At 48.8% G+C, this 16535-nt stretch overlaps 1 protein-coding gene across 15 annotated transcripts in view; it reads right to left on the reverse strand.

The window, feature by feature from the left end:
- Positions 1-16535, reverse strand: part of PTK2 (protein tyrosine kinase 2) — a 248642-nt gene that overhangs the window by 193112 nt on the left and 38995 nt on the right. For 3 of the 15 annotated variants that reach the window (XM_032315940.1, XM_032315941.1, XM_032315939.1), the window contains exon 1: positions 86-468. The exons of 3 other annotated variants lie outside the window; for them this stretch is intronic. In XM_032315940.1, coding sequence (XP_032171831.1) covers positions 86-185 — 100 coding nt within the window. In that variant the 5' untranslated portion in view covers positions 186-468. Of the gene's footprint in view, positions 1-85; positions 472-4840; positions 4956-15004; positions 15058-16535 lie in introns of those variants that run through there. 9 more of the 15 variants (XM_032315952.1, XM_032315951.1, XM_032315944.1 and 6 more) reach the window with 7 other exon arrangements.

Genomic DNA, 16535 nt, shown 5'->3' on the forward strand with positions numbered 1-16535 from the left:
CTGAAAAACTCTTATCCACCTTTTTAGTACAAAAGCATGAATCTGAATAAAATTTAAACCAAAGAGATTTTTAAGTTACGTATACCTTTAGCCCAACAAACTGGGAATGGACTACAGCCGCTCTTCTCCATACAGACGGCACCTGCTGGTCTCAGGGCCGCTCGGCCCGCCAGTTCCAGCCACATAAACTCAGGCCTCTCAAGATCAGACCAGGCGTCCGCGCACCAAGTCCCCGCTCACCGCTCCCACAGCGTTCGCTTCGATCCACAGCCACACTAAGTTTCCCCTGTGTGCTCCTTTTCTCAGAGCTTGAAGCAAAATTTGGGAGGTGCTCCTTCTGTAATATTTTCCAGCAGCTTGAAGAATGCCTCTCAGTTACAGAATCTTCTCCTGCTTCCGCAATCTGAAACACAGACCATCCTGGCTAGATTGAGCTCCGGAGCAGAATGAAACCAGCTAGTAATGTGACCCCAAGGGCCTGTGCTCCTAGATTCATTCAGGGAAGGGGAGAGGGAGGGAGGGAGGAGAAAAAGAAGGCCAATAGCCAGCAGCTGATTAATATGCTAATCCCACCAGGCTGCTCCACTGGGCGGGCAGACCTCTGCTCCCAAACCCAACAGGCGATTCTGAAACTGAGTAAGCTGCAAATCAGGTCTGCCCCAGATCGCGTCTGTAGACGGCTCCTCCAACAATTCCTGTTTTGCAGTCATGCCTCTGGCCTTTCACCAGCTTAATTCTGACCTTAAGACTTATGATAATTGCCCTGATGAAAAATGAGTAATACTGGGGGGGGGAAATCTTGATCAACATTAAAAACAAATCTGTAAAAACTATGTCTATAGGAACCCAGATATTTCCAAGGTAAAGATATTTTCAGATTGATAGTTTCAAAGTAAGTTTGCAAATTTATAAAGGTTCTTAAGAAAACAGGTAAAAACAAGAATTTGAAGTTACGAGATTCTTTTAAAACTAGCTAAGAAAATACCAAGGAATCCAAAATACCTGATTCCTTCATTTCAGAACATGAGTGAGTACTACACTCATGCTCCTAAAAAAAGAGGGCAGAAAAAACTCGAATAATCTGTACTAGTAACTTTGTTCAAAAAATGTAAAGCTACTTATACTCACACTTTTTCCACTCAAACTGAGAGGCAGTCTCGGGCGTCTCTGAAATGTAGTTCATTAAACACAACACACTCTGGCAGTAAGACAGCCTGTTGTCAGAGCACACACGATGCACATGCAAGACACACGGTTCAGCTCTTCCGTTACGTGGGTAATTCTGTTTGTAGCAAATCCCATTAACGAAGAAAAAACCGAGTCCTCTACTTAACTGTAAACACGACTAACACTTTACGAATTCACAAACTTGTGAAAACAAGCGCTGAAAAAGGCTAGGGGAACAAGAGGCCTATCTGTGTCCAGTGACGCCCAGGACGGCTAGTTTCAGTTCTGACACACTACTCTCGATGACGGCTTTGTCTCCAGGCCTTACATTCAGCCTCCTAAGAGCAGTTGGAGCTCAAATAACTGAGATGCCCCCAGTGAAAACATACCATTCACGAGAGTGAACTCTGACCCCAGGCGACACTGGGAAGGAGAGGGGCCCCAAAAAAACACAAGTGAGTGAGCTAGGAAAGAACCAGAAGAAACAAGCAGACAGATCACCACTGCCGAGGACACTAGGGACAGGAAGGCCTGCTCTCCTCACAGGAGGAGGCCAAGCACACTCCATGAGCAAGTCTGCTATCCGGCCCAGGCCCCTGGGAACGGCGTGGGGTTTAACCTGAACCACCAAGCCACAGACACAGCAACAGCACAAGAGAACCCCCAGTCTGTCTTGGAACTAAGGGCTCGAGTTACAACATAGAAGCTACCTTTACTAGTTGCCAACAGTATTTTACTCACCCAATTTTCACATCTTCTAAGCAAAATCAGTGCCGTCACAGCTTTGAAGGATGAGTTAAAGAGGGAGTCAGACAGCTTGGAAGAGACCCAGCTCCGCCGAGCCCACGCGTCGCCCCAGAAGCCAGAGGTCTTCATGTGCGCACACCCGGAACGGGCTTCTGAGCCAGAGCGACGGAGTGCCACCGCGCCACCTGCACAGCAGGGAGAGGGGCCGGAGCCAGGAAGTGGCGGTGGAGGCGGGGGCCCCCACAGCAGGAGAGGAGGGGACAAGAGGACAGATGTGGGAGCGCTGCAGGTGAGGGAGAGACCCCAAGTCTCTGGCTGCGGAGTGACGGGGGCGGGGGGTGGACAACACGACGGCCGCTTCCTCCCCCACCTGCCCGCCCGCCAAGCTGATCTACATTCATGTCCGTGTCCAAACAGCAGCCCCTCCTGTGCCAAGGCCTGAGGGTACAAAAGATGACAGGATCCAAGGAGCAAAGACCCCTCCAGGCCGCCTAGCGGAGCCCAGCCAGAGGCAGCGGCCTGAAGAGCGGAGAAGAGGACGGCGCTCGGCCCGGAGGGGAAGCTGCTGCGCGGCCGGGCGCCCCCAGAGAAGAGCGGCGCCACGGGGGCGCGACCACGTGGGCAGCAAAGACGAGCGCGCGCGGGCGGTGGGGCCCGGCCTGTGGCCAGAGGGCTGAGCCACAACACAAGGACGAGTCCCTCAGTGACGACATCACTCCTGCTTTCTTCCCGCTCAACAGGAAAGCCCGATTATGACGTCCCGCGGAGAGGAGGAAAGGCTAGCGGTGCCGTGAGGGAGAGCGGGGGCAGTCCTGCGACGCGCTCTCAGCAGGACACTCCACAGGCGGACGAAAGGCCGTCGTTCCTTAAGAAGCTCTGTAGCTTCTTTAAGAAACTCTTCATCGTATCAGTAGAGTTAAAAGCAACTCTGGGAAGTCCTCCCAGATAGGTAAACTCTTCAATCAAATTTAGAAGAAAGACAGAACGATGGGCTCCGACCCCACTCCGCAGTCATTCTGGACTCCTCTCTCCTCAAAGCAATCCATCAGCAAAACCCAATATCCTTGCCTTTACAATAAATCCAGCCCACATACGTGCCCCCGTGTCACTGGCATCCAGGCTGTCTGTGGTCCGTGGGCCGCGGCGATGGGTCCCGCCACCGCCCTACACTCTCTTCCCCACCAGCAGCCACATCAACCCCTCGCGAAGCCCATCGCACCATCACTCTGCTGCTGAAACTCACCAGCGCTTCCCAGTTCTGCCCACAGTGGGGCTGACGACACACTCAGCAGGGTCCGCAAGGCCGTGACCTGCACCCTCCATCTCACCCCGGCCTGGCCTCGTTTCCTGGGCTCCGACGCACCGAGCTCCCTGCCGTCCTCTGCCCACACCAGGCGTGTGCCCACCTTTAGACTGCCTGTCCCATGCCCTCCCCCTGCTTCGGCCCACAGCACTGACACCTGCTCCAATACCATGTGACCGACAGACACGTGTGTTGTCTGACGCCCCCACTACACCCCAGTCTCCATGTCAGGAAAGAATCTGGTGTGTTCTGCACATACGGCCTTCCGGGCCTTATTACTGAGGTGGTCAGTAAGAGGCACGGGCCACACTGTGCACATCTGTCACCTCCAGGTAACAAGGAGATGGCAGGGGGAGTCTCTCTTCTCTTTTAGAGGCCGTGGCCACAGCGAGGCACCTAGATGCTCTTGGTGTCAGGATGTGCACGAAGCTCAGCGACGGCGTGGCCTGCCTCGACGCCGGCACCGCTCCACCTGCGAGACCGCTCGCAGCTCAGGGGCTTCGTGAGTACGCACTGAGTGAGTAAGTAGAGAAACTGACCCAGAATCCAGGAAACCACGTGGACCACCTCTCCCCATCCCCCGTCAGAAACACATCCCAGACTGCAGCGTTCTGCTACTCCCGGGAGAATTTCCGCGGCCAACTTCCATACAACGTAAATGACAATGCTGTGTGACATGAGACAGAAATCCAGCAAACAAGCTGATGCGCCAGATCAGGAAGCAGAAAAGGGAACTCCAGGACCCTCCGTATGTGTGCAGTTCTGCCCAACACAGCTCCCCTACAGAGACCGGCCTTAGGTGAGAAAGTCCCTGGAAGAACTATTCAGAAAAAAAGTTGCTTCTCTCTCTCTCAAGTAAATAAAATCTTAAAGGCGGGGAGGAGCACCTGGGTAGCCCAGTGGGTTTTAAGCCTCTGCCCTCAGCTCAGGTCATGATCCCAGGGTCCTGGAATCGAGCCCCATGTGGGGCTCACTCCTCAGCAGGGAGCCTGTTTCTTCCTCTCCCTCTGCCCCCCCACCCCGTGCTTGCTCTCTCTCTCTCTCAAAGGAATAAATAAGATCTTTAAAAAAAGAAAAAGGAAGCTGTTTATAAATGTCACCAAAGCCATATCTGAGTCTCATGTTTCTCATGTAGTTACACGGTTTTATTTGTTGGCTTTACTAAGACTTGAGGGCAGTACTTCTTGGAAGAGCAAAGCCCCAGTAAATGCTTTCAAGTCAGCGAATGGGAGGAATGTGAGAGAAAACTGTAATTCATATTATATATACAGAATTCAAAATTTACCTTTCTTCTATGTTTGCATTAATCAAGAGTTACAGATTCAAGTAAAATCAACACCATTACACCACGAAAGCTCCGACTAGCAGCTGACCACCACAACCCGCCCTCACTTCCAAAGCCGGGCATCACATCCTGAACTTAATTCTGTAAGACTCACAGAATTATCACTTCTTTGTCATTGTGCCTCACTATTTCCACCACCAGACAGAAATAACTTTTCTGAAAATTTAATCTATCAACAAAAATTAAGACTTGTTAAGGACTAAAGAAGTTTAGTCGTGAGGAAGGATATAATCACGTTCTGAAGACACAGCGATAGCAGGTCTCAAAATACAACACACTCCAAAAGGTGACGGTGTTCCTCGCAGCCCTTGCAGCTTCCAACAACTGCCATACGACCTCCCTTCTCTTGCGCACAAGGAACTCTGGGGAAGCTGAGGGAGGCACTACATTTCACTGGAAGACACAAAGGACCCCAGCTCTATCTGTGAGACAAGGAAAGACTCATTTCACCATCCTGAACCTCAGTCCGTCACCCGTACAAGGACAACGGCAATACCTAACGTGAGAGGTGACTCCGCGCCTGTCATCAAGTGGCGAACGGCAGCATGAACACCAAAAACACAATGCCACCGACACGACGTGGATGCCGCTGCAGGCCAGGCTCACACCGCACCAGGCCCTATCCTAAATACTTCAAGCACAGGGACTCGGGTATTAACAACCAGCTCCATGAGGGGGCCTCTACCACCACCACCACCACCTCCCTCCACCGTGTGAGAGATGACGAACAGAAGCGCAGGGCGCTGAGTGACCTGTCTGAGGCCACAGACCTCCTGCGGGGCGGGGCGGGACGTCATACACTCCCCTGCTGCAGGAATTCACCAACAACCAGCAAGTTCACGAGCCACACGGGACACGCGCACATACCGAGGAAACGGGAAATGAAGCAGCATGTCTGATGCCACAGCTAAGTGGTCACTGGAAGAGCTGGCACCAGCACAGGGACACCTGTCAGGGCACAAACTCAAGCCACCACCTGTAACGACACCACCTCTGGAGGCTGTAAAGGCTTCCAGAGAAGCAGGGAACAGGCCTCACTCAGCACATAAAGGATGAGTGAATCGCAGCAGGGATAGGAGACGACAGACCGCTCTCATCCCCACACGACACTCCCATTCACCCAATCCGGCGGCTCCCGTGACAGTCCTACGCAGTCTGCAATCCTGCCCCCGGCTGCAGATCAAGCCACCGCGGGACATGCTGGACACGAGGCTGGGACTGGGGAGATGCACAAGCACCAGGAAACAAGCACAGCAATGAATGAAGCAACGCAAGGCGTGTCAGAGAGAAGGGAAACCGCAGCTCTGGAGAGGCAGAAAATTCTGAAGTCATTATCAATTTCGACAATACCCAACTAGAGTATTTTCCCAGACATGAACAGCCACCTCCCGTGTGTTTTGCCACAGAGGAGATGAAAGCTAAATTCTAGGTTTAGACACTGTTGGGAGGTTACTTGCCACCAAATTAAAAAGAAAAAAAAGGCCCCTGAGACCTCAAAGAAGATGCCACTTGAGTTTTTCAAATATACTAGCAGAGGCCTGACAACACAGAACAGCTCCAGAAACTTGCCAAAACTGTCAACCTAACTGCAAGTGTCATAAAACAGAGGGGTGCTCCTGGCTTATACTGACCAAATAACACACACTAAAAGACAGTCAAGTCACGCTGTACCTGAGCGTTGCCACCACCGAATAAACTCTGTAGCTTCTGCTCTAGCGGCCTGCACATACGCAGCCGACTCACGGCACCACTCTGTCGCCACAGCTGACTTGACCCGGTCAGTGCGTTCCACCCACAGTGTGACCACTCGCCTGACCGAGCACACAGCCGGGTACCCTGTGAGGACTGCGGCAGAGAAAACCTCGGTGGCTCGTGGGCAGTCGGGTGTGCGGGGACACCCACACAGCCACACAGGAAGGCCCGTGGGTGGCAGGGGCCCTGCAGGCGAGTGGGACCCGTCTCCCACCTACGCTGCCCATTTTCAGGAAGGATCAGGAGCATCGTTGGGGTCCGGTCCTCCCCCAGCCGTATCCTAAGGATAGCCCCGAAGGAGGTGGTTCCTCTTCTCGAACACAGATACACAGTGGTGAGTTTTCTGGTCAAAGGCCCTCCTCCATGTTTTTGGTTTTCTCACTCTGGTATCAACAGATACTCTTCCCACTTAGCAAGAAATTTAGAGTCATTTTTCCAATTCTCCCTAAAACTTTTTATCATTAAAAAATGTTAAAACTGGAGTGTCTGAGTGGCTCGGTGGTTAGGCCACTGCCCTCTGCGCAGGTACCGATTCTAGAGTCCCGGGATCGAGTCCCACATCGGGCTCCCAGCTCCATGTGGAGTCTGCTTCTCCCTGACCTTCTGCCCTTCATGCTCTCCCTCTCTCTTACTCTCTCTCTCAAATAAATTAAAAAAAAAATTCTTAAAAAAAAAAAGTTAAAACTAACCTCACACCTATCAGGATGATTACTATATTTTTTTTAAAATGGGAAATGGGAAATAGCAAGTGTTGGCCAGGACATGGAGAAGCTGGAACCCTTGTGCACCATGGGTGGGAACGTAAAATGTTGTGACCCAAGGTGCCATCACGTCAGAAAACAAAGGGGACGGAGCTTCAGATGTGCAAGACAAACAGTGTTGACATCTGGTTCCCAACAACGTGAATATACGTCCGACCACCAAACGGTACTTAAAAATGGTTAAGATGATAAATTATGCTACGTGTTTTTTGTTTACCACAAAAAAAATGTTTTTTAAAGAAGGGAGTGTCTCTTGTTTATTTTACAAAACGTGGCAGATATAATTATGTCTACTTTTGTAGATGAGGGGAAAAGCCTTGAAATGTCGGGAACATGCCCAAAGGGCAAGAGGCAGACAACCACCCCGGTCCCCGGGCGAGGACGGGACACCAGCCCAGCACTACAAGGGAGCTCCACGAGGCTCCACGAGGAGGACAGGTTGACCTCCTAACAAGCTCCGGGAGAACTACCAACACATAGTGAGGACTGGAGTCCGGAGGCCAGCAGGGGAGGCTCTCACCCCGACCACTCCTCCCCCACCGCGGGGCCCAACACGGAAGGGGCGCCCTGAAGGTGGTTACTACCTTACTAATGCAGCCCGAGGAAGGACGCTTCCTCCTCCCTCCCAGCCCTCCCCTTTCCTCTGCGAAAGAGCAGTCCGTCTGTTCTGCCTACAGCGACCTTAGCTTGCCTGCCTGGGTTTGCAATTCTGGGCTGTTCCAGAATAAACCCATTTTCGCTGGTAAAATGAGTGGCAGTTTTATTTTTAAGGTTAACAACACTGCTTTCAAGAAAAAGGGAGCCGAGGCTCACGGTTAAGATCAGACTTTGTAAAATCAAGTTCAAGCTCAAACTGACTCATCTTCCCATCACCTTCAACCGAAAAGTCCGATGTTGTCCACTCAGCCTACTGCTAAGTACTCCCTGAATCCCCACGTGGCAACATACTAGCCAGAAGACTCTGGGCACTTATTAAAAAATGTCCTCTGTTGGTTTTCTCATCAGTCAAACAAAGTCAAGAACAGTTGTAATGAGAACCAAGAATTATAAGCGGGAAGGGCTGTGAGAGTGCCCTAAGCCAGCGTGTCGTCTGCATCTTCCCTGTCAGTGCCGTGAATTTCGCACCAGGGGTCTGAAAACACCACGGGCCCTGTCCTGGCCCCTCCGGAGTTCAGAGCCCACCAGAAGACAAGCACGTCGGTCACAGCACCCACAGACTCGGCTTCCAGCAGACTGTGTAAGAAACCTCCAGTAATCCCCTGTAAGGTTTAAGCCAGTATGAGGCTTAAATGAGTCATGGGTTTATTTACAAAACTGAAAAACTAGGAACGGCCTATGTGTCAGTAGAAGAGAAATGAGTAAATAAAGTTTGGAAAAAGGTATTTGGTGAAAATTTTTCATTGGTACTGGAAAATACTCTTCAATGAAAAAAGTCCACATAGTAGAAAAGAAAACTGCAACTCCCAGTCCTTAAATGCAAAAATTCTCAAGATATATACTATGATTTTTTTGAGAGAGCGAGAGTGCATGCAAGCTGGGAGCTGGGGGGCAGCGAGAGAGACAATCCCACACAGGCTCCTTGCCCAGAGCAGAGCCCTACATCGGGCTCAGTCTCACGACCCTGAGATCACGACCCAAGCCAAAATCCAGAGTCAGACGCTCGACTGACTGAGCCACCAGGCACCCAAAGATACATATTTTAAGTAATAAAAAAGGTATAGAAGAGTATGTAGACTGTGGTATTTCATATGCGCTTCCTGGCACGTGCTCAGGTCGCTCACAGACGTTTACAAAATTATGAACAAAAGATAAAAACATCAGTTGTCTATGTTTTCACCTTAAGAAATAAGGAAAATAAAAGCCAAAACTCCAAGTAGAAATGAAGACAGAGTAAGGCGCATGCTACACACGAGCACGCAAGGTGAAGGAAAAATGAGTGACACTGATCCTTATCTCTATTTGAAATTTTGGTAGCTTGTTCGGCACGGATTTTTTTGCATTCATGTGCAAAAAGAAAAAAAAAAACACTGCATCGAGCTATTACTTATCTTGATTACTGAGGTTTTTCGCTGGCTCCACCAATGCCTCACCAAAATCCTGGTTCCTCCCCACATTTCACTCTCTCCCAGCGGCTCCGTCTACCTCAACTCCAAGTCTCCCCACGCCCAGGCCTTATCACCTAAGGGGTTTGTAAAACTAGAAACATTTCTGCCCACAGCATGTTAAATACAATCAGTCGATTTTTAAAGTGAGGACAAAAAAGGTATCTAACGCTTCTTTTTCAAGGACCAGAACCACAGTAACTCAACTGTCAGAGCCTTATCTTACTTGAAACAGTTACAATGAATTTTTTACATTGGACCAACCATCTCCTTGACTTATAAATGTCTGAATTTAAATAAAGGAGGCAAGCCCTAAAAATCTAGTAGCCAAATCAATGCGTGATCACAGACATCCCCATGTCCCACGGCGCGGCAGAAGTCACACACGCTCTTTCCTTCCTGCTCCAGCCCAAAGGGCCGGCCGCCAGCAGCAACACCTCAAGTCCACAAGCCACACTGAACCTCACCGGGGCCCGACTGGCTGACGTGTTCCAAGATTCCGCCTTCCCCCTTCTTTCAGCTCAAGAAATTAATCTCTAACCACTAAAATGAAAAAAGGAGAGGAGAGGTTTCTGAATCCAAGACGATGCAACAGCTGGCAGGAGAAAGCGGTGAAAAGCACATGAAATACTGTCCCCCGGGAGCTGCTGGGGCAGGGGGACGAGAGAGGCTGTGAGAGCTCCAGAAGGTCAAGAGCAGGAACCCGGACCGGGCTTCAGTGGCTGCTTCCACCTTTGCTACACCTCTGTCAAGCTGGGGAACAAGACAGAGGCTGGGCCCCCGGGGCTCTGCGCACATACAGCTGCGGCCAGAGGCCAGAGCCACGGGCTTAACAAGCAGGGGCAAGGGCCGGGTGTTCACGCTGCACACCACTCACAATAAAAAGCAAGGGTGCCGACACCTTCTACCACACAGATGGACCCGAAGTGAGCTGTGGCCACGAAGGACCACAGACGGGATGTAGGATTCCACTGACACGCCACGGGCACACCAGGCAAGTCTGTGAGTCCAAGAGGTGCGGGGCTGGTTGCTGCGGGCTGGGGAGAAAGACCGTGACTACCAACGGCCTCAGGGCTTGGGCGGGGGGTGGGGGGTGACTAGAAGCTGATTTTTCATTTCTTGTCATTTTAAGCAAGGCTAGATCCAAGAATTATTAGACTTCTCATTTATTTTTGATAGTAGTTACAGTTCCTTTAGGATTTATGGGTACTTCTTCTTCTTAGTTGACTTTCTGGAGACCTACTTCCAGATACCAACCCGTAACTTATTTGTTAAATACATTCCAAGTCACATAAAATGATAGATTCCCTTTTTCCACTTTAGCTAGTGTTAAGTTTCTGCCATCTGCACCTCAAAACTTCTTCAGTAATAAAATTCGTCTGAGAATCTGGTGAGCCATGCCAGGCACTGTTCAGACACCAAGAAGACCTCAGGGCTGTACGAAGACAGACAGACGCCAGGATGCCCTGGTATGTATTCGACAAGTGGGTCTGAGGGAGTGAGTGGGAGAAGCCAGACCAGCAGGCGTCTGCTGATCTCTGCGGTGTCACCGCGCCCCCGCTTGGTTTCAAGCTACCAGTACTACTACAAGGCAACCAGCTGCCACTGGCTCTAGGATCATTCTTTTGCCCACATCAAGTTTACATTCTATCAGGCGAGACAGACTACAATAAAATCACACGTAACTAGGTTTTACAGTGTACTGTCAAGTGGCGTTATTGTAAAAATGACGCCGCTGAGCAGGGCTGGGGCCAGAAGTGAGCACACGGGGGACGCAGGTGGCTGCACTCAGCACAGCGGTCCAGGCGAGCTACACTGAGAAATACACACACGTATACGTTAGAATGTGGACATTCCAAAATGTCCTTTTGTTTCTGAATTTACAAGAAAATCACACAGTACGTACTCTTTGGGGCTTAGCCATTTTTTTAAAGCACATTATGGGAAGCATCTGTGCTGGGCCATGGCGCTTGGCCGTCACGTCGTGCGGGCGCACCTCCATCCTCTGCCTGCTCTTCCGCTGCTGAGCGGGGGGCTAGCTCCCCCCGGGACTACTACAAATCACTCGTTTGCACGTGCACAATCTCTGTTGTGTGTGTGCCTGGAATGGCACCACAAGGCCCGTGCGCTCGCCCCACGTTAGTGAGCGCTGCCAAACTACCGTCTGAAGTGTGGGAACGAGGTGATCCTCCCGTCAGCTGTGTCCGCCCGTTCCCACTGCTCCCTAACCTTCAAAAGCAAAAATGAAACCCATTAGCCTAACTTTCAAAGTGGTGGTGTAACCTCAGGGAGGAGCTATGTCTGTCTGTCCCACGGTGACACCTCCCGCGGCATACGAGCGCTGTAACGAAATCTAACACTGCTTTTAGTGATAATACAAATGAAACCAAGACGAAACAGAGAAGCCATGTTCAAATGCATTGAGAGGTCTTGTCAGTGGTGACACTGGCACTGTGATTCTTTTTTTTTTTTTATTTGACAGACAGAGATCACAAGTAGGCAGAGAGGCAGGCAGAGAGAGAAGAGGAAGCAGGCTTCCTGCTGAGCAGAGAGCCCGATGTGGGACACGATCCCAGGACCCTGAGATCATGACCTGAGCCGAAGGCAGAGCTTAACCCACTGAGCCACCCAGGCGCTCCCACTGGCACTGTGATTCTGAAATGACACACAGGTGTCACACACATGAACGAGGAAGCAATGACATAAACGTGCTCGTGTTAAGAACCAAGATTCTAGGGGCGCCTGGGTGGCTCAGTGGGTTAAAGCCTCTGCCTTCGGCTCAGGTCATGATTTCAGGGTCCTGGGATCGAGCCCCGCATTGGGCTCTCTGCTCAGAAGGGAACCTGCTTCCTCCTCTCTCTCTCTGCCTGCCTCTCTGCCTACTTGTGATCTCTGTTTGTCAAATAAATAAATAAAATCTTAAAAAAAAAAATATTAGAATCAAGATTCTAAGCAAAAGAGAAATGAGATACAAACATAAAGAAGTAAACTATTTTAATTTGTTTTTAAAGACTGTAATTATTTGACAGAGAGAGACCCAGCGAGAGAGGGAACACAAGCAGGGGGAGTGGGAGAGGGAGAACAGGCTTCCCGCTGAGCAGGGAGCCCATGTAGGCTCCACCCCAGGACCCTGGGATCATGACCTGAGCCAAAGGCAGATGCTTAATGACTTTGCACCTCAAAACTTCTTCAGTAATAAACCATTTTAATCTTGTAATTATTTTTAATTTTAGATTTATTTGTATGAGAGAGAGAACAAGCACGAGCAGGGTAGCAGCAGAGGGGGAGAGAGAAGCCGACTTTCAGCAGGGAGCCCAAGATGGGGCCCAATCCCAGGACCCCAGGACCATGACCCAAGCAGAAGGACCATGACCCAACTGACTGAGCCACCCAGGTGCCCCATTTTAATCTTAAATTTAAGTTGGAAGTATTGAGGTAAACTCATGGCTTTATTTTTTTCCTCTTTCTAAACAATGAGCACTTCCGACGTGTATGCCCTAGCCAAGCCTGGAAGCAGTGAAACCCTCGAGGTACCCTCAAAGCATCCATACTGGAGCCCGAAACACCATTTTCCACTGAAAGGAATTAAGGCTCCCTAGAGAGACGGCTGATTTCAGGTCTGTGGCAAGAAGGGTAGAAACTGAGCCTGGAACTATGTTATTGTGCCCACAAACAAGAAACTCTAAAAAAATTACTGGAGCCATTTCCAAAGGACACAGAAGATACCCATGAAGGGCAACCACCGAAGAGAATGATGGCGGAAAATTCACATACACATCATATGCATGCGTGTGTGTGAACATACATATATAAAGGTCATCTTAATATCCGTGCACTTATGATGCCAAAAATAACTCTCACTTGCCTAAGTCACCACTTGCATTCTGAAACCAGTAAATGTAAGAATTATGCACTATCCTAAGTTTTCTGTATGAGCTACGTTTCAGGATACATTTCAGGATACCCAAGCAGTTAGCGAACAAACAAGAAAGCTCCAGCTAACAAGTAGGGAAGGCATGGCCGAGTCCGGTCGCCACCGCTTCTGCGATTCCCACGGAAGGACCCAGGCCACCACCTTCAATGCCCACGGAAGCCACCAGGGGGAAGAATCACAGCACCGTCTGAACAAGTGACTAATGTCACCGTCCCTGAGTCGGGCTTCCAGCAGCCGGTTCTGAAATTTATGAATTAAACAACATCACATGATACAATCAGCAGAACTCAGAATGTGGTGACGTCTATAGGATAAATGACAGTTTTTTCAAAGAGCATCAACAGAAGCTGTTATTTAAAAATGAAATTGAACCGGTGCAAAGCAGGGAATGGGAAATGTCAGCGATCTGCCAACCAACAGGTTAAAGGCTCTTTAAACAAATGGGGAAATTAGAAAATCAAACATTACCTAGTTTTATTAGAGAAAAGATTCCCTCCCTCCCCTTCTCTCTCTCTCTAAGTAGGCTCCACACCCAGCGTGGAGCCTAACACAGGGCCCAAACCCACCACCCTGAGATCAAGACCTGAGCTGAGGACACTCAAATGACTTAGCCGCCCAGGTGCCCTGAGAGGGAAGATTTTAAATTACTTTTAAGTACGTGAGGGCACGGTAAAGGCTGAAAAAGGTTCATTATCTGATTCTAGTTTTATGTATATTTCAAATTTTCCACAATAAAAGCTTTTTAAAAGAACCAAAGAAACACCTAGCACACACATTCATTGTTCTGATAGCCAGCTGAGTTAGAGAAGCAGTACTGTAAACACGGTGTTGGCACATGGAACCTAAGTACACAATCAGAGGTGAGTCTGTGTAACGTGTAGAGCCAATCAGCACCCAGAGTTGTAAAGAAAAGGGGAGGGCAGAACAACCTGAGCAATGTATAAGCGCTTTCTGTGTACCTGTTAGGCAAGCCATCTACAACAGAAAGAACCAGAACGGAGAAAGAAGCCAACATTTCCCACCCACGCAATGCTCTAGGACGCTGCTCTACTACACACATTATAGCACGGGCTACACTGGGAAAAAGCGTTCACATGAACCCCTGGAGAAGGGATCCAGAATCGAGATCACACTTGACCCGAGGTGCGGCTCCCCGGCCCAGAGGTGGGCGTGCACATCTCGTCCTTTACCCTGAAGGACCCTTAGTATAATAACGCACACGCTCCAATGTCTCCGCGACTCTCTGGTTGCAGGAACCACTGACTGGACAAGTCCTTCCAGAAGGACTGCTCATACACAGGGTTATCTCATACTGGGCTGCTCATACACAGGGTTATCTCATACTGGGCTGGCTACGAGGGATCCAGAGCCAAGACCCGGTCCTACACTGGCTTCTGATGCCCTTTCTCAGATTCACTCTATTATCTGAAACCAGCAAAAGGGAAATACGTTTTTCTCAATGCGCTGACAATCTATGTAATCTTAATTCTCAGTATGTTTTTATCCTTGAAGAGTAGGCCAAAACTTTCTCAATTCAAATCTTTTTTTAACTAATACAATTGACTGTGGGCAAACCACAAGAAGACGCAGCGGGCATTTTAATTTCATAAATCTAAATCCCCTGAAGAGGTCACTGGGAGAAAAACATGCGCAGATACATCAACATTCGCAGCTGACGCGCAAAGCAGTCACTAAGTCCACAACTGGCTAAAAGGTAAGACTACAGAATGAGCGGGGAACCCCACTGTGGAGGACAGCCCAACGAAGACAGAAGGAGCGACCGGCTGGCACCCATCTCACCTGGAAGGCAACTGTGGGCACGTTCCTCCTCTGTTGTCACATTCCAGGGACCTTAACTGACCTGAGAAAAAGACAAGACTGAACTTGACTTACCTCAAGGACAGTCTAATTCCCAAACTGAAACTCCTTCTAAGGCCTGTGCGCACCTGCAAGAGCCAATGTGGAAAAGGAACTCAAAACTTACCAGTCCCACGGTACATATCCTTTAGTGTACACATTTTAAAAGCAGACAAACTCATAAGCTGCAGTACGATATAACATTTTCAACTTCAGCCCCACAAAAGTTTGAAATCTAAAAGATTACCTGTACCTGCAGCCTTCAATCCATTAAGTTAGAAAGTATCCTAGAGAACTTTTTTTAACTTCCGAGAAAGCTAATATTTTAGGGGAAAAAACCATCTTTCAGTTCATTAAATAAAGCCGTTACAATACTGACTACTGTTCTCCGGGATGCAGTCTTTCCGGACATCTTTTTTTTTTTTTTTTTTTTAAAGATTTTATTTATTTATTTGACAGACAGAGATCACAAGCAGGCAGAGAGGCAGGCAGAGAGAGGGAAGCAGGCTCCCTGCCGAGCAGAGAGCCCGATGCGGGACTCGATCCCAGGACCCTGAGATCATGACCTGAGCCGAAGGCAGCGGCCTAACCACTGAGCCACCCAGGTGCCTAGTCTTTCCAGACATCTGACAGACAGTAAGACAGTTCATTAAAAACAAGAAAAGCCAACATCAGAAACAGATAGAAAGGTAATTCACAGCAACGACTAAGCACATCCAGAATCTGATCCTAGAGGAGAACAATATGACCTAATTATAGCGGAGAGGAATGTGGGTCTCCTATAATATAGGAGTTACTTAAAACACAGATATACCTAATTTGAATATTTTTTTAGAAATCTATTTTATTTCCCATTAAATGACTGGGGGGAGAAGGACCAAGGAACTGCAAAAACTCGTTAAAAGTATTTAAATGTTCTTCTTAAAATCATTATTACATTTTTTTTTACTTCCAAGAGAAACTATAATTTAGTTCAGCTATGGTTTTAAGTATTTCCACAACTCATTACGCTAAAAATAAAGTTACTAAGCAATCTGTCTACATAAAGCACGTTTAAATTATTTATGAGAGAGAGTACGTTTGTTTTTTGCTGTAAGTACATATAACGCCTGGCTAGACTCAGAGATGCTTAAGGCGCACTCCTTTCATTGGTATCCTTGAATTCCTGCCTAAGAGCCACCTCTAAGTACAGGGATTTTCTAATGCATATTTCCCAAGCTTTTTACAGAAATCAAATACTATCTTTAAGTAAACAACAGAAGTGTAAATTAATCTATTAAGAATAAGAGAACACAAAAATAAGAGCATCACTACCTATAGGGTTTAATGTAAAACACATCTACACATTCCCAGTCCCAAAACTTACACTGTACATTGACAGCTGTTCACACATGACCTCAAAGCCACAGTCCACACACCCTGTAAACACGACCTTTCTACACAGTGGAGAACTACACTGTGTACACTCTCATTCCTAATGTCTTCTGGTTCAGCTGAGCCCAGCCTGGGGCTCACAGGTCTTGGAGAACAGAGCACACTCCTTCCCTGTGTGCACCTATCACGGCCC

Source organism: Mustela erminea, chromosome 16 (genome assembly GCF_009829155.1).
Source record: "Mustela erminea isolate mMusErm1 chromosome 16, mMusErm1.Pri, whole genome shotgun sequence".
NCBI lineage: Eukaryota > Metazoa > Chordata > Mammalia > Carnivora > Mustelidae > Mustela > Mustela erminea.